This window comes from Cervus elaphus, chromosome 9 (assembly GCF_910594005.1).
Source record: "Cervus elaphus chromosome 9, mCerEla1.1, whole genome shotgun sequence".
NCBI lineage: Eukaryota > Metazoa > Chordata > Mammalia > Artiodactyla > Cervidae > Cervus > Cervus elaphus.
In genome coordinates, this window is record NC_057823.1 from 17,431,175 (window position 1) to 17,453,935 (window position 22,761).

A 22,761-nucleotide genomic window follows, 5' to 3' on the forward strand; every position below is an offset into this window, starting at 1 on the left:
CATTTTTTAAGCTGCGGGAGTGGGGTGTATCCTGCAAGGCTCCTGGGCCCCTCAGTCCCTGTCTCTCACCCCTCTTTCCCCACTCCCCCCACCGGGTGGGGCCGAGGAGGCGGTGCTAGGAGCCTCCTTATCTCCAGAGCCAGCCGTGGCTCCCTGGCGCCAAGCCCTCCAGTCCGGGCTTTTTGCCATGGGGTCTCTGCTCCTCGTCTTGCTACTGCTTTTGCTGTCGCCCTCCTACCCGCGAGGCGGGAGCGCGCGGAGGCGTCGGGGTGCGCGGACGCAAAGCCCGGGGGGCCGCTCTCACCCACCGTTCTGGGTGCGCGTAAGCCCCGACTTCAAGGCAGTGCCGCTGGGGGGCTCACTGTGGCTCAACTGCAGCAGCAGCTGCCCCCTCCCGGAGGGTTCCAGCCTCCGCACCGAGCTGCGGCGGGGTGAGACGCTCAGTGGGCCCCGCTGGGTAGCCTACCAGCTGCTGGATGTGAGGGCCTGGAGTTCCGATGTGCACTGCTTCGTCACCTGCGCGGGAGAAACGCGGGGGGCCACCGCCAGGATTACAGCCTACAGTGAGGGACAGGGCTCAAGCGGTCTGGGGTGAGGGGAGGAGGACGGAGTGGGGGTAGTTGACAGTCGCGCTAGAAGGAGCCCTCCGACCTTGCCCAGCGGCCCCCTCTTGCTTTAGAACAGCCAAGCAGCGTGATCCTGGAGCCTCCGGTCTTAACGGGCAGTGACTACACTCTGCGCTGCCACGTGACGCACGTCTTCCCCGTGCGCTTCTTCGTGGTGACTCTGAGGCGCGGTGGCCGAGTCATCTACTCCGAGAGCCTGGAGCGCTTCACCGGCCTGGATCTGGCCAACGTGACGCTGACTTACCTGTTACCCTCCCGGCCCGGTGACTCCGGGCAGCCCGTTACCTGCCACGCCCGCCTCAATCTCGACGGCCTGGTGGTCCTCAGTAGCTCGTCACCCGTGACGCTGCCAGTCCCCGGTGAGGCACCCTTATAATCCTGGGAGGAATGGGGAGGTGTTATGACCCCAAGACGGGGCGCGGGCCCAGCTAGAGCATGTCCATGGGGGTCGTTACACCTCCAAGCGCTGTTTCTAATTCTCCACTCCTATTCCCAGCTTGGAGTCCTGTGTCCAAAGCCTTGGCCTCTACCTCCATCGCAGGCTGTGTGGGGATCTTTCTTGTCGTGGGGGCCCTCTGTCTGCGAAAGTACCTATCGATGCAGCCTCCAGCATAGAGGCATTGGTCCATGCAGGCTGAACTGGAGGAAAAACGAATCTGGGACAATTGGTGGAACCTTGCCTGGATCAATAAAGACTTTCTCAGCAGCTCTGCCCCTGGGCATCAAGTTCCCGCATTAGGGCACCTCCTATGACTGAAGTTGTCTCCTTTTTTGGCCTAGCCTCTTTCATTTTTCTCCAAGTTCCTTGTCTCCCTGAGGGCCCTTAAGGTTTCCTCACTCTGGTCTCCCATACCGGAGCCCCAATCCCTCTGCATTGCCAGCTTGTGTAGTAAAAACCTCTCTCCTGGTCATTATCAGTGAGGAGCAGAAAGGCAAAACATGGGCCCTAGGGGGCTTCAGGATCTGAGAAGGCGGCTTCCTGGTGTGGCTTCTTCTGATTGGCTCCAGCGCTGCCACACAGCAGCTCTGATTGGATGTTAAGTTTCCTACCCCGCCCCCTTTAGACCTTGCAGTTTACTGGAGGGCAGGGGCGGGGCAAGAAGTAATCCCCGGAGTTCACCATTAGCTCTAGGAGGGAGGGCACAGGTGGGCGGGGTCATATGTATATTTTGAGGGACGTGGATCTGCAGAAAAGATACCCTGGCGGTGACTGAGGGGAAGGAGCAACCATATGGTGTGTGTGTGGGAGGGGGCGGGTGTGTGTCATGGACTCGCAGCCTGGAAATATCCTGATAGTCACCCGGCCAGGTGGGCACATGGAGAGCGTCCAAATCTGGGGCCCAGAGGCAGGGTCAAAAGTATCACAGTTGGCCTCTTGGTCTCGGGTGGACACAGAATCCAGGCCTGCAGCGGATGCCTGGCAAGGCCCGTGTGGTCCAGGACCCCGCCCGCCGCGCAGAAAGCGGATGGGGACGTTCTTCGGCGGCCCCAGCTCACACACGCCGCGCAGACACGTGCCTGCTGCACGCTGGGTAAATACAGACCCAGAGCCGAGCCGACCCTAATTTAGACGCCCGAGAACGCAGCGCGCACGCACACGTGTTCCCAACTCGCTGTCACTTTCGTCCCCGCCCCTTCTGTCGCGTGCGGGGGCGGAGCCAGAGAAAGACTAGAGGCGTGGCTGTAACTCTCAGCTCCCAGGGGTTAAAGGGGGAAGGATCAGTGAGCGAGGCATCTCGAAATTTCTCCTAGAACCTTCCCACCTCCAGCTTCCGCTTCTCAGATCTCTCCTAGCCCCCAACTCAATCCCCGCCTCAAGGGGCTCCGGTGGGAGGGATTAAATATGGAGATGGAGTTCGGAGTCCAGCTCATTATGGAATCTAAGCAAGTGGTGGGTGGGGGTTTGCGAAGGACAACCCTGCATCCCCCACAACCTTCGCGTCGCTGCCGGGGATGACGCGGGAGCGCGCAGCCGCCCCCAGAAGGCTCCGGGCGATGGGGCCGGCCTCCATGTAGACCCCGGGGGCCGCTAGCTCCTGCCAGCACGCCTTCACCAAGGCCGGTAGCCTGGTGCAAGCTCGCCTTCCCGCCCCCTACCGCCGCCACTGCTGCCGCCCCCTCCTTGGAAACCAAGTTACCAACGTTAAACCAATCCCCGAGCGCAACTCAGCCTCCTCCACACCCCACCCGCCGCGCAGCGCCGTCCTCTAGCCCAGCTCAGCGCTCGCGGTCCCCTCGCCTCCTGCGCTTCCCCCGCGGCGGCGATGCCAGGGCCCTCGCCAGGGCTGCACCGGGCGCTGCTCGGCCTCTGGGCTGCCCTGGGCCTGGGGCTCCTCGGCCTCTCAGGTAAGCCGATCTGGCTGAGGGTGGACAGGGTGGGGGCGGAGTTCCCGGACCCGAGAAGCGGCCACAAGCTCCTCCCCTCTCCGCCCTCGCCTCGCTCCCACGCTTTTGCTCCCACCTTGAGCCCCGGGGCCTTCTTCTTTAACCCTCTTCCCCCCAACACACACTGAAGACCCAGCTTCCTGACTTCTCGCTCGCCCAGGTCTCTGCCCTACCTTCTTCGAGATCCCGGGTGCTCTTTTGCATCCATCCTCGAGCTCTGGAGCCCCCACGCCTCCCTTGACCCCTCCCGGGGTACCTCCTTATATTCTACTGTGCACCATAGTCCCTACGGCATCTTCCCTACTCGAAATCAACGAAGACCCGATCTCACCAACTGACGTGACTCAAAGGCGCTGTTTCCGCTCCCCTTGGAGCCCTGGCAACCGAGTCCGTCGGCTGTCGGCTGTTCCCGCGGTTCTTTTCTTGAGCCCAGCCCCAAACCTCTTCCCGTACTCTTCACCTCTTCACCGGGGTTTGGAATCCTCCCTTACCCTTGCTTGACTCAGTCTCATCTCTCTTTCGACACCCCCTCCACTTCAACCACAGTCTGCCCCTCTCTTGGCGAGAACAGTGAGAACCAGGTGGTTTCCCTTCCTCCGCCCGGGGTCCCCTCCTCCCAGCATTGCTGTGTGCATTGGAGACCCCATATTTCCCATCTCTCCCCTCCCCGTATGCTTCCCCATCACTCTGCTGGCACCTTGGACAGCAGGACTCTTCGCTGCCATGTACCAGAGACACCCTCGAGGTTTGGGTCGCGGGAGCGCGCTTGTAAACCCGAGACCTCGGCAGGATTTGGAACTCCCGGCTGTGGCCTCTGCTCATTCTCTGGGAATCCCTGACTCGGGCAGAGGGTCAGGTAGATCCCAGGGAGGCGGCTCCCAGGCTAAGCTTGCGTTTCTCCGAGCAGCCGTCACTCAGGAACCTTTCTGGGCGGACCTGCAGCCCCGAGTGGCGCTCGTGGAACGCGGGGGATCGCTGTGGTTGAACTGCAGCACCAACTGCCCGCGGCCCGAGCGCGGTGGCCTGGAGACCTCGCTGCGCCGGAATGGGACCCAGAGGGGTCTGCGCTGGCTGGCGCGGCAGCTGGTGGACATTCGCGATCCGGAGACCCAACCGGTCTGCTTCTTCCGCTGCGCGCGGCGCACACTGCAGGCGCGTGGGCTCATTCGCACTTTTCGTGAGTTCTCAGCGGCCACGCTCTTACTCCACTACTTTCCCTCCCTTCCAGGTCCCGCTCCCTGGGTTACGGGGTCCTCTCCTCCAGACCCCACCCTCTGAATCCGCACCCCCTCCCCCTCTTGGTCCCCGGGGTTCCAAGCCAAATCCTTCTGAGCCTGGCATTTCCAACAGCCTTGGTTCCTCCTTGCAGAACGGCCAGATCGTGTGGAGCTGGTGCCGCTGCCTGCCTGGCAGCCAGTGGGCGAGAACTTCACCCTGAGCTGTAGGGTCCCCGGTGCTGGGCCTCGTGGGAGTCTCACATTGACCCTGTTGCGGGGAACCCAGGAGCTGATCCGCCGCAGCTTTGCCGGGGAGCCACCCCGAGCGCGGGGCGCCGTGCTCACAGCCACGGTCCTGGCGCGCAGGGAGGACCATGGGGCCAATTTCTCGTGCCGTGCGGAGCTGGACCTTCGGCCGCATGGCCTGGGGCTGTTTGAAAACACCTCAGACCCCAGAGAGCTCCGAACCTTCAGTGAGTAGCTAGGAGGGGAAGGGGCCCAAGAAGGGTCGGGCTGGTGTTTAAGAATTTTGAAGGCAGAGAAATCAGAATTCTGATTCTTGCTCCAACACTCACCAGCTGAAAGTTATTTTCCTCTCTGCCTTGAGGATAATTCCATACTATAGTACATGTGAAGCGCTTAGAACATATTGAGCGTTCGGTACAAAAGTTCAAGCTCTGTTCTTCTACCACCAGCCCTGCCTCCGGAACCCCCTCGCCTCACTGCCCCCCGGCTCTTGGAAGTGGGTTCAGAAGGACCCGTGAGCTGCGTCATTGATGGGCTGTTTCCAGTCTCGGAGGCTGGTGTCTACCTGGCGCTGGGGGACCAGAGGCTGAGTCCCGACGTCATCCTCGAAGGAGACGCTCTCATGGCCACTACCACAGCCACAGCTAGCGCAGAACAGGAGGGCGCCAGGCAACTGGTCTGCAACGTGACCCTGGGGGGCGAGAGCCGAGAGACCCGGGAGAACGTGACTGTCTACAGTAAGAGTGGGACCTCGGGGGTGGAGCCAGAGGAAGGCGAAGGCGGGGCCAATAGTGGGTGGGGCCGTGGTATCCGAATAGGCGTGGCCTGGGAGTCCCGAAGGGGCGGGGCAGATGTTGGACCTGCTGGATAGTAGCTAGAGAGGTGGAGTCTGAGCTGCCCCAACGGCAAGATCTCAGACCCGATGAGGATACCTAGATAAGTGGCCTGACCTCCTCGAGGGGGAGGGGCAAGAAGGGAGAGAAGCCTGAACTGCCTACCTGTGGGGTGGGCGTGCCCACAGGGGTCTGGGGCGTGGCGTTTGAGCTGAGTCTTGGAAAGATGGGCGTTCCTGAACCTGCACTGTACGCACTGTTCGGCTGCAGGGGGTAAGTTTCGGGTTACTGAGCTGCAGCCTGGAGAGGTGGGAGGGGCGTGGTCAGTGGTCTCCCGGCCAATGCCCCCCCGCCCCAGGTTTCCCGGAGCCCCTCCTGACCCTGAGCGAGCCCAACGCCCCCGAGGGGACGATGGTGACAGTAACCTGCGCAGCGGAGACCCAAGCCCTAGTCACACTAGATGGAATTCCAGCCGCGGCCCCGGGACAGCCTGTCCAGCTCCAGCTAAACGCCACCGAGAAGGATGACAGGCGTGGCTTCTTCTGCGACGCCACCCTCGACGTTGACGGGGAGACCCTGAGTAAGAACGAGAGCGTAGAGCTGCGCGTCCTATGTGAGTTGGCCTTTAACCTCTCGCCTCCCTCCTCATCATCTCAAGGGCCTGCCTGATCTCTGGCCGTGTCGTGGAAGTGGAGACTTTTCTCACGTCTAGGCTCCTGTATATATATGCCCCTGCCCTCAGACGCCCCCCGTCTGGACGATTCGGACTGTCCCAGGAGCTGGACGTGGCCGGAGGGACCAGAGCAGACGCTGCGCTGCGACGCCCGCGGAAACCCACAGCCCTCGGTGCACTGCGCGAGGCCTGACGGCGGGGCGGTGCTGGCCCTGGGCTTGCTGGGTGCGGTCACTCGTGAGCTCGCTGGCACTTACCGCTGCACTGCGACCAACGACCAAGGCCAGGCGGTCAAGGACGTGACCTTGACAGTGGAGTGTGAGTGGGGGTGCACGGGGCGCGCCTCTGTCTGGTTCTCAGGTCCTAGGGGTGGCCTGACTACAGAGGAGGGTGGAAACAGGGTCTGAGGTGTGCTTTTGAGCAGGATTTTGAGAAGGTGGTGAGCGGGATTATGGGAAGATCTTAAGAGAAGGATGGAGAGGAGGAGGTGGGTGTGTCCACGGGGACCTGGGGCGTGGTGTTTGAGCTGAGTCTTGGAAAGGTGGGTGCTCCAAACCAGCTAACAATTTTTAGGTCAAAGTCTGGGGAGGGTCCTGTGAGCACTGTGTAGGAATCAGGGGGAAAAAAAAAAAGCACACTTCGGGGCTCAGGAAGCCTCAAAACTGATCAGTGCCAAACTCCTTTGCTTCGGTGGCCAGTCCCTGTTCAGAGTGTAGCCTGCCTGCCTAGGATGGGAAAAAGGGTCCAGGGACTCTAGACTGTCCACTAAACCCAAACTCAACAATACTCCCCTCTCTAGATGCACCAGCACTGGACAGCTTGGGCTGCCCTGAACGCATTACCTGGCTGGAAGGAACAGAGGTCTCCCTGAGTTGTGTGGCTCATGGAGTCCCACCACCCAATGTGAGCTGTGTGCGCTTTGGGGGAGCCGAGGTCATCGAGGGCCTAATGCGTGTGGCCCGGGAGCATGCGGGCACCTACCACTGCGAAGCCACTAATGCTCGAGGGTCGGCAGCTAAAAATGTGGCTGTGACAGTGGAATGTGAGTGGGGACAACACGGTTCAAGATTGGGCATGTCAGAATAACCTTGAATAACTGACTTCCAGTTGCTCTGCTCCCCAGATGGCCCCAGGTTTGAGGAGGTGAGCTGCCCCAGCAATTGGACATGGGTAGAAGGATCTGGGCGACTTTTTTCCTGTGAGGTGGCTGGGAAGCCACAGCCAAGCGTGGAGTGTGTTGGCTCCGGAGGCACCAGTGAGGGGGTGCTGCTGCCGCTAGCACCCCCAGACCCTGGTTCCAGAGCCCCCCGCATCCCTAGTGAACTGTCACCGGGTACCTACATCTGCAATGCCACCAATCGGCACGGTTCCATGGTCAAGATGGTCACCGTGAGCGCGGAGTGTGAGCGAGGCCCAGGCGGGCGGAGGGTAGTGGGCGCTCCGGGTCTCGGCCCCTCCCTGACCCACTCCCCCCACCCCACCCCCCACCCCGCAACCCCATGGCTGTTTTGCAGCGCCACCGCAAATGGATGAATCTACCTGCCCAAGTCACCAGTCTTGGCTGGAAGGCGCGGAGGCTGCAGCGCTGGCCTGCTCTGCCCGCGGTCGCCCCTCCCCTCAAGTGAGCTGCTCCCGAGAAGGTGCGCCCTGGCCGCGGCGGCTGCGCGTGTCCCGAGAGGATGCGGGCACGTACCGCTGCTTGGCCACCAACGCGCACGGCACGGACGCCCGGATCATCACCGTGGGCGTGGAATGTGAGTGGGGCAGCACCAGATAGAGGGCACTCGGTCTAGACAGTGACTAGAAGAGGTGGGATTGCCCAGGGTTGTTCGAGGACACCTCTCCTAGTCCCATTCCCAGGGACAAGGAGTCCCGGCCTTAACATGAGGGTGAAGGAAAACTCTAGGGAACAAGAGACGGCTCCCCTCAATTTCTGGGTCTGAAAGGCACTGGCCTGGGTCCCCACCTCCTTCCACTCAGTGAAGCAGGGCTCAATTTAATCCCAACAGGCCAGTGGTACGGGGAGGGGACTCTGATGGAAGGCAGAATCCTTGCCTGTTCATTTCAGGAGGGGCGGTCTCAAAGGGGGGCACTTGGTCAGCAGCTGGCCCGCTTCCCCCTCCTGTCCCCTATAGATCGCCCAGTGGTGGCCGAGCTGGCTGCTTCACCTCCAGGAGGCGTGCGGCCAGGCGGGAACTTCACGTTGACCTGTCGAGCGGAGGCTTGGCCCCCAGCCCAGATCAGCTGGCGCGCACCCCCTGGGGCGCTCAACATCGGCCTGTCGAGCAATAATAGCACGCTGAGTGTGGCGGGCGCCATGGGCAGCCACGGTGGCGAGTACGAGTGCGCAGCCACCAACGCGCATGGGCGCCACACGCGGCGCATCACAGTGCGAGTGGCTGGTAAGTGGCAATGGGGAGGAGGCGGGGTGAGGGATCCGAAGGCGGCTGTGACCTGGGCCTTGGTATTATTGATCCCACCCCTGCCTCCCTCTCAACCTCCACAGATGAGACTGATGTGAACCAGGGTAGAAATTAGGGGCGCCCTGATGGGTAGGGCTTTGATGGAGGGTTCGAGGTGGCAAGTGGAGGGACAGGGAGCTGACTGGAGTCAAAGTAAGGGAACCTTCGAGGATGTGACTGTTATGAGGAGGGACTTTATATAAACTTTTGAGCGGTGAAGATTGATACAATTCACCTTCCACTGTGTCTCTGTGGAGAAGGGGGTTAAAGAGGGACCAAGAGAAGAGGATCGGGGTGAGGCCCCTAAGATCCCCACTCTCATTTCGTGTATCTCTAGTTGGGGTTGGGGTCTTTTTTTTTTAACTTTTTTTTTTTTTTTTTAAACCACGTGAGATCTTAGTTCCCTGACCAGGTATGGAAACTGCGCCCCCTGCAGTTAAAACGCAGAGTCTCAGCCGCTGGGGAAATCCCTAGGGGCTGGGGTCTTTGTGGGGAGTAGGAATGACCAGGTCACCCTCCCCATCGTTTTGAGGGTGAGGAGAGTTGGTTGACTTGGTATCCCTGGGGTTAGGGGCTTATATCCTCCCTGTGATGGGGTGGTATGTAAAATGGGTCAAGAGCATCACCCGAGTTGGTGGTGGCCTTACTGGGTTCACTCTTTTCCTCCAGGGCTGAGTTCCCTGATGCTCCCTGCCAGGCGCATGAGGACTGACTGCATGCCTGTGGGGAGGGGACGGAAGTGGCCCGGGCTTGGCGTATGGACCGAGCCCGGAGCTCGTCATCCTCTTTGAGCGTCTCCACTCCGCAGGTCCGTGGCTCTGGGTCGCTGTGGGCGGCGCGGCCGGGGGCGCGGCACTCCTGGCCGCGGGGGCCGGCCTGGCTTTCTACGTGCAGTCCACCGCCTGCAAGAAGGGCGAGTATAACGTGCAGGAGGCCGAGAGCTCAGGAGAGGCCGTGTGTCTCAACGGCGCGGGAGCCGGCGCCGGCAGGGACGCAGGCGCTGAAGGTGGAACAGAGGCTGCGGGTACCTCGGAGGTGCCGGCAGGGGGCGAGGTCTTCGCCATCCAGCTGACGTCAGCGTGAGCCCGCAGCCATCTCCCGCGGGCCGGGGCACGCCCCCCCAGACTCACATGGGGGCTGATTTATTGTTCTATTTATTTATTTATGTATTCAATTCCAGGGGCGTCACCCCGAATTTTCTACCCCCTCCCCCAATAAAATTTTTATAAAGGACTCCGGCTCCTTCTGCTTCAGTCTGCGATGGGGAAGCAATCCAGGGTTCGAATCCCAGCCCTGCCGGTTACTGATACAAAAAAACCTTCTGGCTTTTGAGGACCTACTCCATGTCAGGCATGGTCCAAGCCACCTTTTCACGACTAGACCTGGAGTTTGTTCTCCATGTACTGTTTCCTGCCCTCCCTGGACCCTTGGGCCAGGGTGGGGACCTTGCTCCTTCCTCCCTTTCAGCCGCTTATCTCTTCCGCCCAGCGCTGCCTTCTAATCCGGCTGATGTTTGGGGGTGGGAGCTACATGAGCTTCCCCCCAGGCCCGGTTCCGAGCAGAGCTGAGCCTGCCTTCCTTGGATGGGTGGAGGCCCTTCCCAGGGGTCTAGGCATCGCCAGCCCCGCAGCCCTGCAGGGATGGGTAAACAAGGCTGTGTCTATGAGTGTCAGCCTCTGGGATGTCCCTCCTATTACAAGAGTCCACCCCTGCTCCATCCTCAAGGCTTCCTCCATCCTGTGCCATCCATAATGGAGTTTACCCCTAACCTGTCTTTCAGTATTTTATTTTTTACTTATTGGCTGCACCTGCAGTAGGTGGGATCTTAGCTCCCCGACCAGGGATCAAACCCACACCTTCTGCATTGGAAGGCAGAGTCTTAAGCACTGGACCACTGGGATGTTCCCCAACGTGCCTTTCATTGACCTAGCCATCATGATTCAGAAGAGACACAGAGGGTATCAGCCGCATGCCCCATCCCCCACAGCACACCACCAGCCATCCCCCTCACCCTCCGCAGCAGAAGGAGAGAACAACTGTGCCTCCGCCGCCCCCAGTTTCCTCCTCCCTCACGGGCAGGAACACAGAGCTGCCAGAAGGAAGCAGGCCTGGACAGCTCCAGCTCCACAGGCTGGCCCCTCCACCCCAACATTTCAGGAGAAAAGGTGAGAGCAGGAAATGGGGGCACCAGAGGCCAAGCCAGTGCTGGGTGCCAGGTACAGAAGGCAACAAGGCCGAAGCGAGCTGCAATCCCTGCTGTACCCCCACCCCCATTCACCTCTCTCTGCCCTCACCCGAGTCCTCAAGGTTTCTGGAGTCCCACAGAGTCCTCCCTGCCACAGGGCCTTTGCTCGTGCCATTGCCTCTGCTTCAGGTGTCCTCACCTCAAATAGTCCCCATAGCTGGTTCCTTACCATCAGGTCTCTACACACAAAGGTCACCTGCTCAGAGAGGCCTTCCCTGAGAACATGATATCATCCCCAACTCCTCACCTCCTTATGTACTTTATTTTCTTTTTCTTTCTTTCTTTCTTTATGACTGGGCCGGGTCTTGGTTGCTTTGCCCCAGCTTTCTCCAGTTGCGGCGAGCATGACTACTCTTCGTTGTTGTGTGTGACCTTATTTCGGGGTCTTTCCTTGTGACTCAGTGGTAAAGACTCTGCCTGCAATGCAGGAGCCACAGGAGACACGGGTTCGATCCCTGGGTCCAGTAGATCCCCTCAAGGAGGGCGTGGCAACCCACTTCAGTATTCTTTACCTGGAGAATCCTGTGGACAGAGACATCTGTCGGGCTATACAGTCCATGGGGGTCACAAAGAGTCAGAGACAATTGAAGCAACTTAGCAGGCACTCACCTTCCTGTTGCTGAGCACAGGGCAGGCTTCTGTTGCTGCGACTCCTGGACTCTAAAGCACAGGCTCAGTAGTTGTGGCCCATGGGCTTAGTTACTCCACAGCACGTGGGATCTTCCCAGGTCAGGGATTGAACCTGTTTCTCCATTGGCAGGTGAGAATCCTTTACTCCTGAGCCACCAGGGAAGCCCTCTTTTTCTAATTCTTTTTTTTGTTTTTTAATTTGGCTGTGCCAGATCGTAGTTGCAGCATGTGGGATCTAGTTTCCTGATTAAGGATGGACCTCAGGCCCCCTGCATTGGAAGCGCAGAGCCTTAATCACGGGACCACCAGGGAAGTTCCACTTTATTTTTCTCTGTAGCATGATCACTACTTGACCTCCTATTAATCCTCACTGAATATTTGCTTACTATCATTCTAGAATATTGGCTTTGCTAGAGCAGGGATCCTTGTTCTATTCCCAATTGAGTGCCCCATGGGGGCCTGGCACACAATACTTGCTCAAGAAACATTGACTTAGTGGATACCAACAGCCAGGGGTTTGGAGACACACAATCTGAGACCCTTGTGTGCTGTATCTATCCCTCAAGAGCTTCTCCATGCTGGGCACTGGTGGTGGGGTGGGGAACTCATGGTCAAGAACACAGAGGTGGTGCACTTGGGCCTCTGAAGTCATGGTCCAGTAGGGGAGATGAAGGTGAATGAAACAACCCTGGACCAGTACCGAAGTAAAACATTTAATTAAAATTTTTAATTATTTTTGGCCATACCACATGGCTTGGGGGATCTTTGTTCCCCAAAGAAGGATTGAACCTGTACCCCCTGCAGTGGAAACACAGAGTCCTAACCACTGGACTGCCAGGGAAGTCCTGAATGTCTTAGAATCTCCACAGGTTCTAAGAGGAAATGAGTTCTAAGAGGCTGAACTAGAGCCTGATGTAGGGTGGGAGGGCTTTCCCTTTTAGGCTGGATGGTCGAGGAAGGCTTCTCAGATGTGGTGTCCCAGCAGAGCACACTTCCCCCAACCCCGCAAAGAATAAGGTAGCAGCTACAGAAGAAGGTGCGGGAGGGAGTTCTGAGCCGAGGAAAGGCAGGAAGGGATGAGTCAGGGATCTGAGGGCTGAGGAATCTGACCCCAGGCCTTTTCCACAGGCTCAGTCAGGAGAGACAAAGGGGGTCTCAGAGGGGCTTATCTTCCCTCTGAGGCCAAACAGGCCTCACTCACACCCCCCAGAGCAGGGACCATCCTGCCCATCCTTGACACTCCCCTCCCTCCGTCCCTCCCTCCTTTCTTCCCTCCCTCCTCCCCTCCTTCTGAGTAGTGGTGGCCTGTATGTCCTAGCAACAGGGGCAGAGCTCAATGTCTCTCCCATGTGGCTTCTGGCTTCAGGTTGGGGACACCCGTTGGTGGGGGTCAGAGAGAACATGAAAGGGGAAGGAGAACACATGTGTACGGAAGGAGGCAGAAGGGGACATTCTGCAGGCGGGGGTGGAGGTGCCAGATGAAGGGCCCACTTGTGTCCACGTGCCATCTATGTGTCTTTCATGTGTGTCTGTGCTGCACATGTGTGTCCTGTGTCTTATCAACATACATGTTCTCTCGGTAGACAAGTGTTGTTCTGTCCTGTGTGTGGTCTGTGTCTGATGATCGACAGCACACCTGTGTCTCCTGATGTATCTCCTGTGTGTTTTGATGGACCTTTCAGCTTGTGTGTCTGTCTTGGGTCTTTTAAAAAAAAATTTTTTTTTAAAGTTTTGGTTGCACTGCATAGCATGCAGGATCTTAGTTCCCTGGCCAGGGACTGAACCCTTGCCTCCTGCATGGGGAGCACAGAGTTTTAACCACTGGACTGCCAGGGAAGTCCTTGTGTCTGTCTTCCTGCATGTGCTGCCTCTGTGTGTGCTGGCAGTTGCCCTCTATGGGATGTTGTAACAAAGGTGACTAATTGGTGGGGTAGGAGGCTGGTAGCTGTTTAGATGACTGTGTGTCCCTTGGAAAACCCCGTGAAAAAACCCCTCCCCCACATTCCTGGGCCAGGGGAGAGGCAGGTGAGGGCGCGCAAGGTGGGATCCCAAAGTTAGAGTGCCCCTTCTGAACAGATCTATTCTTTATTGTTACTTCTATTAACAATATGAGTGTCAAGTGTTGACAGCACTTCCTGAGGGGGGTGCTCAGCCAAGCCTGATTGAAGCAGGAGCCAGAGAGGGGGCTAGTGACCCCCTGAACCAGGGGCTCTGGGGCCTTGAGGCCTGGGTCTTCCATCTGAGGTCTCTGCACGGGGAGGGGGTGGAGAGGAGGTAGGCTGGACCCCTGAAGACTCAGGCTTTTTCCCCTGGGAGGAATTCAGCCTATTTTCCCCCTGGAGAAGCTGAGGCAGGACAGGCTTGGCTGGGTGAGGAAGGGCTTACCCTTCCTGAGCTGAGGCTGGGTGGGGGCCCAGGGACACCCCACATCTGCCACACAGCTTCTTGGGCTGCACATTTTTCCTGGGCACCAGCCAGCAGCTGGAGCAGCGGGTGCCGTATTTCTTGTACCTGGGATGGGGGTGCAAGAAACAGACATTCAGCAGGCAGGGAGAGCCCAGAAACTGCCACGAGGGAGGTACATTCCCAGAGGTGGGTGTTTTCCCAATGCCCCATGCTGGCTAAGCGCGGACTCAAGTGAGGACCCCACCCCCAATCCCTCCTTCCTTTTGAGGACCTGATACCACAAGCGTTGCAGAGAGGGGTACCATCTTCAGCATCTCTCCATAGAGGGGTCCTCTCGGTCCTACAGGAAGCACAGCGGCGGGGTGCTGAAAGGGCAGAGGTCAAAGGGAGGGGGGTCAGAGGCCAAGAGCCTGAGCTCAGGAGACCTGTGTGGGATGGGCCTTTTGTGCATGTGTGGGTGAGAGGGGCTCTCTGTGAAGGCGACCCCCCCCAACTCCCAGCCAGCCCCAGATCTAAGACAGAGGGAACGCCAGGAAGGGAGACAGATGGCAAAGCTCAGCAGAGGAGGAAGCTGGGGGTGGGGGTGACTCAGCTTGAGTGGATGGGGGATGCTGGGACTCCTCCTGGATGGGTCTAAATAGGGAAGCAGGATAGGGAGAAAGATAAGGAAGAAAAGAAAATGCTGCCCCCTGCACCCTTCCCCAGTATTTATAGCACTTAAGTCTCCAGGACTCACCCAGGGCCTCGCTGCCTCCTGAGTTGGCCTCTGGGCCTCTGGCAGGGCCTGGAGCAGGAGGCTCTGGAGAACGGCTGCTGCAGGCCAGGCTGGGGAGTAGAGAGGGCATTAGCACAGACGGTTTGGATCCTGCCCCAGACAGCCCCCAAATTAAGATTTTTAAGTGATATTTATTTAGTTTTAGGCCACACCACGGCTTGTGGGATCTTAGCCCTCCAACCAGGATAGAACCCACGCCTTCAGCAGTGAAAGTGCGGAGTCTTAGCCACAGGACTGCCAGGGAATTCCCCCAAATGAAGATTTACTATCAAGGCATCTGGCACTGCTCCCCCCACCCCCGGGACCAAGGGGGCAACCAATGTCTGAAAGGCCTGGCCTTGCCCCTCATGAGTAATCATAATCATTTGAGGAGACAGTAAGCCTATGGCCAGCTTTGCCAGGTTGAAAACTCAATTCTCCCGTGTCCTTGCTGTGTGACAAGGGATCTCATCCTCTGTGCCTCAGTTTCTGCATCTGTAAAGTGGGCTTCACAAGGCCTCAGCGAGTCCATACACACCAAGCGCTGTTGCCTCCATGGCTGGTGTCAAGTCTGACAAATGGTAGCTATTATCATTGCAGGAAAAACTAACAGAAGCAGCAGCCCTCGAGTATAGTGAGGCCGTTTCACTAGGAGAAGACTCGGGCTCAGTCCTGGATTTGACTGACTCATAGCAGAAAGGACAAGAACTGGCATCGGCCTGAGGTTTTGCTCAGAGATGAGGCTGTTTGGACTTCCCTGGCAGTCCAGTGGTTAAGACTCTGTGCATCCAATGCAGGGGGCAAGTGTTCCACCCCTTCTCAGGGAACTAAGATCCCACATCCCACAGGCCAAAAAAAGTTTTTTAAAAATATAAATAAATATCAAAAATATATATATATATATAAATAATAAAAGAAGAAAGGCGGTTACAGAGATGAGGCCATTTGTAATGCAAGGCTGGGGTGGCACCTGGAAGCACCTCCCCACCCCCCAGCACTATTATTATTGTTTAGTTGCTGATTCGTCTCCAACTCTTCTTGACCCCATGGACTGTAGCCTGCCAGGCTCCTCTATCCATGAAATTTCCCAGGCAAGAATACAGGAACAGGTTGCTATTTCCTTCTCCAAGGGATCTTCCCCACCCAGGGATCAAACCCGCATCTCCTGCATTGGCAGGCAGATTCTTTACCACTGAGCCACCAGGGAAGGCCCACTGCTATTATTATTACTTGCATAAAGGGTGCCCTTGCCCAGGCCAGCTCCTACCTGTAACTGGGTATAATCTGTAGGCTGGAATCCGGCTTTATCTGAAACTTCAGGGTCACCCCCTCAAAGAGAGGGTCCACTTTTTCGGCGCTCCGCTGGGGGTTTGATTGCTTCCGGGGCCTCCTCTGTGCTTGGGCTGGAGAAGTCGGGGGAGCCCGTGGGGGCCCCACGTTGGGGCTCTGCTGGTTGACCGGGGTCAGCATGTTCTTGGCATCCTTGGCTAGAGGTAGGGGTCCCAGGGTCTCCAGGGCCTTCGGCTCCCAGTAGGGCCCGAGGGCCTGGGTGTCCCCGGGGGTCTGGGCTAGCTCCTCTGCTGTCTCTTGGAGGAAGGGCAGGGCGGTGACCGAGTCTTGGTGTGCAGGCCAGAAGGACCTGGGGACAATGGCCAGTGTAGTCACCCCCTTCCGTGGGCGGCAACTACAGGGGTCTCAAAGACATGGAGCAAGAACTGCACAGTCTCTGACCCCCATATGACCCCCAATATCCCTGGGGATCAGGATCTCGTCCTTGCAAGTACCAGTAACTAACATTTTGACCTCTGAGTAACCCCAGGAACCAGAGATCACGACCCATTGACCACTGGGCCAAATGGGCGGAAGGGCTGCTCGTGAACGCACCTGCCGCTGGGTCTGAGGCATCCTGGGGTCCTTGGTGTCTGCTGGATCGGGGGTTCCGGGGGCGGCTCGGAGTTCAGATAGGGCGGCGCTAGCAGCTCTCGCAGCATGGCGAAGTCCCGGGCTGGCTCGGCCTCCATTGCCTCCTAGCCCAGCCCCCCTTCCCAAATCTCGCCTGGCCCCGCCCACGCCGGGCCCACTTGATGAGCCCCACCTGCGTGGGGGGGTCCGCTTCTGGCCGAGGGTGCAAGAGGCTCCACCTGGGGGAGCGGGGACAGGGCCAGTAGGATTGGGCGCCTCTAGCGGGCGATGTTGGGCACGGGCTTTCAAGACTCCACCCTCAGGCCCGCCTGGGTCCCTCGCTCCCTTCCGACTCTGCTCAGATTATATGATTACCCCTTGTAGCCCAGGGCGGCCTGGGCCCTCCAAATCCCTCCGCGACGGCGGGGCGGGGCCTTGCCAGGCTGAACCTCTGGCTCGAGGAACCTCGCCTTCAGACCTCTCTGCCTCAGTTTCCCGCTGGCCCATCACCGCCATGGTAGGGGAAAGCTGGGGAGGTCTGGAAGATGCAGCTGTAGACCCCAGAGCCTGCACCCCACCCCCACCAGTCCCAAGGACGCTCAAGATGCCAGGTTATCTGTGAGACAGTTTTATTATCGCTCCAATTAGATTCCACCCCTATCCACACCGCCATGCTTAGGCGCTTGGTTGAGGCGGCCCCAATAGGGGACCTGGCCCCACCAGAGCTGGGACATGGGATCTCTCTGAAGCCAGGGTTTTGACTTTCTGGGTGCTTCCGCCATCTCTCTCGGATCTGTCCGCGCTCTGGGCTGGGCTGGCATCTTGGCTATGTTCTTCCAGTCCTGGCCCTGGGGCCGTCAGTGCCTGGGACCGTCCAGCTGCCCGTGTCAGTGGGGCTTGGGGACGTGGCCATCCACATAGAAGTTTCTGGTGATCTTGGGCAGGGTGAATTCGGCCCCTTCCAGTTCAGGCGTCAGCACGATCTGGCAGCCCAGCCGGGAGTTCTCTTGGAGGAGGGGGGCCATATCCAGCATGTCGTCCTCCCTGGGGTAAAGGGCGGTAGCAGTTATTAATGGGTCCAGGGGTAGGGGCCAGAAGGGAAGCTCTCCCGCCAGCAGCTCAAGGGGAGAGAAAAGCTGGGGCTGCCCTCTGCCATGGCCTGGGCGGATCCCGGAATGCCGAGGCTCAGCAACCAAGCCTTGCAGCTCAGAGCTGGGAGGGGGCCACCCTGCTCACCTCTCATCAGGAGGCGGCAGAAGGTCCAGGTGGTCTTCACTCACATACACGTGGCAGGTGGAGCACGCCAAGGAAGCTTCACAGGCCCCTGGGGGCGGCAAGTGAGGGACCGTTGGTGAGGGACCATGCTTGGGCAAGCGCCATTCAGAGAAGGACTTTTAAAAAAAAAAAATCCCTTTGTTTCTTATTTTTTGGGGGGTGGGGTGGGGAGCCACACCCTGAGGCTTGTGGGATCTTAGTTCCCGACCAGCGATCAAACCCAGGTCTATGGCAATGAAAACTGGCCCACTGAAGAATCCCGTGAATCTCTTTGTTTCACCACGTGACTCTCATTTCTCCCTCCCAGGCCTGCACACCCACTGTGTGCATCCTCCACCCTGTCACTGACTTGGCTGACTGTTGCTCATCTGCACACAGGTTTTGCAAACGGACTCCCCCAAACTCTCCAGCAGGCTGACGACCAGGCTGGTACCTGGCACCATTAATGAGCGTGGGCTGGACTTCAGTGTATCTGAGAGGGGACAGGCCAGACAGGTTCCCTGTAGCCTGTGAACCCTTGCTGTGACCCTGCCACTTTGCTGGGCTGCCCTGATGCCCCTGAAGGAGGGACCGACTCACTCAGCATCTAGTGCTGCAGCAGGAGAAGGGGTCAGGAAATAAAGGGGTGAAAGGTACAGAGTTGAGGGTTTCCTGCTTGCCCCTAGACACATTCCCAAGCTTCTGATTGATGTCTGATTGTGCTTCTGAATAATGTCCTCTTCCAAAGGGTTTTCATAGCTAGAAATCCAAACTCCTCACCTGTCCTTGAGATTCTCCCACCTACTTCAGCCCCCCCGGCCCCTTCGCTCAATTCCTCCATGCCAAGCTCACCCCCCACCACAGGACCTTTGCACTTGGCGAACTCTTGATCTGGAATGCTCTTCTCTGCAGTCTTTCGAGAGTGAGGTCCTTTTTGTCTTTGGGCACTATTCAGTTGCCCTCCAAGTTCCCATCTCCTATTTCTTGTCCTTCCCCCAACTCCTGTTATCTCTAAAAATTTCTGGACAGCATTTATCACAATCTGAAGTTACCACTATCATTTCTGGGTTTCCCTGTGCTCTGTCAACCTGCCTCTTCTCTCTGCATTCAGCACTGAGCTTGGGAGGTTGTAGATGCCTCGAGAGATACTTGTTCTAAGTAAACAGGACAGAATTCTCCTTTCTCTTCCAGACAGGTTGGACCATGAGGGTGGAGCTGCAAGGCAGCTTTCTGACCCAGCTGCAGTGACTAAGCCGCCCACTGCCGGGAGCCGTTGTGAGAGATCCTACCCATGACGAGGTCATGAGGAAAAAACCTGACGCGCAAGGCCATTCAGAATATAAGGGACCCTCCAGGTTGGCCTCGGCCTCTACCCCACCCTGTATCCTCCCCCCTTTTCTGCTGTTGTTCTTGTTTGCCCTGCTGCAGATTCTTGTGTTGCCTGCCGAGAGTTCTCCTGCTCCTCTTTCACTGAATAAAGACCAACTTAAAATCCTAATTAATAAATCTCCTAGACGCTAGTACCCTATGAAGGGGCCAGGGATGAAGGAAATGCTTCAATTCAAATCCTTTTGCTAGCATTCTGGCTTGTTTGATAAATGTGTGCTCTCATTGCAAAAAATGCTCATGATTGTTCTAAACATCCTAAGCACAGTACGCTAACAAAAGAAACTATTAAGCATAGGTCCCTCCGTGGGGTGAGAAAAGCTCCACAAATAAAATAGCCACAAATGGGCCTAATAGAAAATAGTTTAGATATATCGAGATTAGCTGGTGACTTCTTGCAGGTAATTAACTTTTAGACTAAGAGCCTGTTTTGTGCCGTATCTGCTGTTTTTGCAATCCTTTGCATTTCTGTTCTATAAAAATGTAATCCTATCTAGTTCCCATGGAGATGACACCTAATAGAAAAAAAATAGATTAACCACAAAAAAGACAGGGTCGGCTACTGAAGTTGCTTAAGGTTACGTCAGGTGCAAGCCACAAATTGTCAACAGGCCTGAAAGCCAAAAGATATTATACATAGAGATTAACCATAAAAAAGGCCCTAATAGGCACAGAGCCCTTTGGGGGGTGAGGAAGCCCTATTAGAGAACACAAAAAATAATTGTTTTTAAAAGTGGTTATTAGATCAACGTTTGATTGATGTTAATGTGCTGAGGTTGTGTAGTGGAAACTCTTGTTAATATAGTTGGAGATCTAGAAAAATAAGAGTTTAGCGCTAGTGTAAAAACAATAAGATAATTGCTAATTTTAACCAGGAGTGCTAAACAGGGGCTGCCTCACTAGAGCCACAGTCTTTGTGTGCTAAACTTTTTAGATAAATTTAGCTGAGAACTTCTGCAAAAAGACTGATTTTTATGTTAACAGGATTGTATTTCTATTCTGTTGCAACATGCTGTATCATGAGAACTGCCACTTTTCTGTTTTCTGCTAAGCTCAAGGCCAGAAGATAATGTACAAAAATATCTATGGGAAAAGACTCTCATAAACAAAAATATACAGAGAACACCTGGTTTTGTGAAGGACAAGCTAATGGAAAGTTAAACCAAGTCTGTGTGCTTATCTGCCCCTTAGAAATGTACCAACTTAGGGTATAAAGGCGATGGTGAAAAATAAAGCAACTGCCAGACTCTGCTGCACACTCAAGTCATCCACAGGTGTCTCTTTCTCAGCCCTCTTTCCCAGCTAGCTCATTAACATCCTTACCACATGAGATAGAGATAACCTAATACAATCATTCCAACTACTCACTGCACACCAACCACGTGCCAGGTATTACACACCGTAGACATGAAATCTGCTTAAACCTCACAGCAACCCGGTGAGATAGGAACTAAATTATCCTACTTTACAGATGAGGAGGCTGAAAGATGCTAAGTAACTTGCTCCTCTTCTAACCTTTGTCATGAACTGCCAGCCACTGGATTCCAGAACAGAACTTAAGGTAGGTCTGCCAGGACTGCCCCCAATTCTCCCCCCTCCCCCAAACACTGTCTAATGATTAAATCAGCTCATTATATACACCGGGGCTTCTCAGGTGGTGCAGTGGTAAAGAATCTGCCTGCCAATGCAGGAGATGCAAGAGACGTGGGTTTGATCCCTGGGTCAGGAAAATCCTCTGGAGTAGGAAATGGCAACCCAATCCAGTATTCTTGCCTGCAAAATTCCATGGATAGAGGCGCCTGGCAGATTACAGTCCATGGGGTTGCAGAGTCCGACACAGCTGAACATGCACTCATGCCACGCATACATACATAGACCCAACACTATACACTTTTTAAAAGACTCTCCCAGTTGCTCATGATATAATTACATGTTTATGCATGGGATTATTGTCCCTATTAGGTTGAAACTGGTGTGAAATGACAAGGGCCTTATCTGCTTTTTTACATTACTACCTGGCACACAACATGTGTTCAATATTCACAGAAGAGCAGCACAGATTAGTGGCTAAGACAGGCTGGGTTTGAATCTAGTTTTGCCACTTACTTGACCTTGGACCAGGTCTGCTCAACCTGGGGCTCAGTTTCCTCACCTATAAAACAGGATAACATTCTCTCCTATTGCATAATGTTGTCATGAAATAGATTCAATCAGTTAAAATGTGGTAAGGGGCTTAAAGTAACATCTGCTATTATTATATTTCCTTTAACAAATACTGACTTAATACCTGTTACATCTAAATACCATGACAGGCAACAGATACATGTGAACAAGGCAAACAGGGTTTCTGATCTCATTTTGGGGAGAAACGACAAAGAAAGAAACAAAACAATGAGAAGTGCTGTGCAGACAATACAACACACTGATATGAATAGAGTTATTGGGGCATGGGGACTGCAGTTGGGCTGAGAGGGCTAAGATTGTCAGGAAGATGACATTTCATCAAGACCTGAAGGATGAGGAGCCAGAAGGTCTGGTGGGAAAGCACTTTTGATGGAACACCAAACGCGAAGGCCCTGAGGCAGGCATGAACTTGGCTATTTGAGGAACAGCAAGCAAGTCAGTGTGGCTAGAAGAGAGGGAGGAAAAAGGAAGAAAATACAAGCTCCTGGCGGGCAGGAGTTTTAGGAACCTCTAGTAAATGCTCAATAAATAACTGCTGAATGAATAAAGGTTAAGAGAGCAGAGGATGAGATCCTGGTGAGGAGTCTGAAGTTTAACCATGTTGGGTGGGAAGCCGTGCAAGATTAAATAGTGGAGAATCCTATCTGACTCGTGGGTTTTCTAAATGAATGAATAAAGATATCCCCGATTCCCTGTGCCCGGCTCCCACCTTCCAGATCCAACCCATGGCGCTGGGCCAGGTGGAGAACATTGTCCCCGACTCTGCCGCTCACCGGAATCCGTTGGCCTGACCGGTCCACGAACACCACGTTCACCCTGGGGACAGATGACAGTGCAGATGCCTCAACTGGATGATGGGCGCAGGGGCCAGGTGGAATATAGGGTTAAGAACTCATGTTTGGGGTTTGACGAGACATGGAAATAGGGTGATGCAGAAGGGGGGGCACAGGGATGAGGTTGTACGGCAATGTGGGGACCGGAGGAACCCCGTGCTAGTAGTAACGGGGGACTTGGCTCCCACACTCACACGTCCCCGGGCCGCTCGGGGCCGCCGGCTTCTTCCTCCCCCGCCGGGCGCGAGCCTGGAAAACACGGTTGGGTGAGCTGCCGTGCCGGGCCCAGCTGGCGTGCGAAGGGTTAACGATGCCCACCCGAGGCTCCCCAGGTACCTGTCGCCCGGAATTTCCTGGCTATCGCTGGCGCCGCCGCCTCCCCAGACCCCCAAAAGCCCCCAGGTCGGCTCCACCAGGCACCCCTGGCAGCCCGCAGCAGGAACCCAGCATTCACACCTCCCCAGGCCACGGAGGCGGCCATGACAGGCATCACGTGACCAGAGACTGAGCATGCGCCTTGACGCCTTTAGAAGCGACGGCCCTGTAATTACCCGAATACAAGCGCCTTTTTTTTTTTTTTTGGCATCGCTGCACGCGAAAGAGGAAAGAGGCGAGTCCAGGGGAGGCTGCCAAACTGGAAGGGCAGTGTGCAGGCTCGGATGAGCCAAGACCTGCAGGGCTATCCCAGACCTCCCACCCAGGCACATTGTCCCAAGAACCAGCCG

At 56.3% G+C, this 22,761-nt stretch overlaps 4 protein-coding genes and 1 long non-coding RNA gene across 9 annotated transcripts; 2 read left to right on the plus strand and 3 right to left on the minus strand.

Moving 5' to 3' along the window:
- The first annotated feature begins 29 nt into the window (after positions 1-29).
- Positions 30-1,355, plus strand: ICAM4 (intercellular adhesion molecule 4 (Landsteiner-Wiener blood group)). 2 transcript variants are annotated; one of them, XM_043911460.1, is made up of 3 exons: positions 30-431; positions 680-985; positions 1,123-1,355. In XM_043911460.1, exons 1-3 carry the CDS (start codon positions 188-190, stop codon positions 1,239-1,241), a joined length of 669 nt encoding a protein of 222 aa, XP_043767395.1. In that variant the 5' UTR covers positions 30-187; the 3' UTR covers positions 1,242-1,355. The 2 variants fall into 2 exon arrangements, with proteins under 2 accessions (XP_043767395.1, XP_043767394.1); XM_043911459.1 differs by having other exon boundaries at positions 38-563.
- Positions 391-3,513, minus strand: LOC122699492. Its single transcript, XR_006342618.1, has 3 exons — positions 3,185-3,513; positions 912-1,004; positions 391-516 (listed from the first exon to the last, which is right to left on the minus strand). It is a non-coding gene; the product is annotated as an uncharacterized LOC122699492 (long non-coding RNA).
- ICAM5 (intercellular adhesion molecule 5) lies at positions 2,391-9,675 on the plus strand. Its single transcript, XM_043911457.1, has 11 exons — positions 2,391-2,972; positions 3,919-4,188; positions 4,381-4,701; positions 4,924-5,211; positions 5,666-5,920; positions 6,050-6,298; positions 6,780-7,022; positions 7,104-7,382; positions 7,495-7,734; positions 8,116-8,382; positions 9,251-9,675. The coding sequence occupies exons 1-11, from the start codon at positions 2,891-2,893 to the stop codon at positions 9,523-9,525; spliced, it is 2,769 nt and encodes a 922-aa protein (XP_043767392.1). The 5' UTR covers positions 2,391-2,890; the 3' UTR covers positions 9,526-9,675.
- A 3,731-nt stretch (positions 9,676-13,406) lies between these two features.
- ZGLP1 (zinc finger GATA like protein 1) lies at positions 13,407-16,702 on the minus strand. Of its 2 annotated transcripts, none has more exons than XM_043914035.1 (5): positions 16,362-16,702; positions 15,745-16,116; positions 14,460-14,548; positions 14,002-14,088; positions 13,407-13,828 (listed from the first exon to the last, which is right to left on the minus strand). In XM_043914035.1, the coding sequence occupies exons 1-5, from the start codon at positions 16,496-16,498 to the stop codon at positions 13,638-13,640; spliced, it is 876 nt and encodes a 291-aa protein (XP_043769970.1). In that variant the 5' UTR covers positions 16,499-16,702; the 3' UTR covers positions 13,407-13,637. The 2 variants fall into 2 exon arrangements, with proteins under 2 accessions (XP_043769970.1, XP_043769972.1); XM_043914037.1 differs by having other exon boundaries at positions 13,995-14,088; positions 16,362-16,700.
- Positions 16,703-16,994: 292 nt separating this feature from the next.
- Positions 16,995-22,743, minus strand: FDX2 (ferredoxin 2). 3 transcript variants are annotated; one of them, XM_043911465.1, is made up of 5 exons: positions 22,373-22,674; positions 22,231-22,285; positions 21,977-22,019; positions 17,616-17,770; positions 16,995-17,423 (listed from the first exon to the last, which is right to left on the minus strand). In XM_043911465.1, exons 1-5 carry the CDS (start codon positions 22,524-22,526, stop codon positions 17,267-17,269), a joined length of 564 nt encoding a protein of 187 aa, XP_043767400.1. In that variant the 5' UTR covers positions 22,527-22,674; the 3' UTR covers positions 16,995-17,266. The 3 variants fall into 3 exon arrangements, 2 of the variants coding, with proteins under 2 accessions (XP_043767400.1, XP_043767401.1); XM_043911466.1 differs by having other exon boundaries at positions 17,616-17,703; positions 21,913-22,019; positions 22,373-22,543; XR_006342619.1 differs by lacking the exon at positions 16,995-17,423 and adding an exon at positions 21,521-21,648 and having other exon boundaries at positions 17,616-17,703; positions 22,373-22,743.
- Positions 22,744-22,761: the final 18 nt, after the last annotated feature.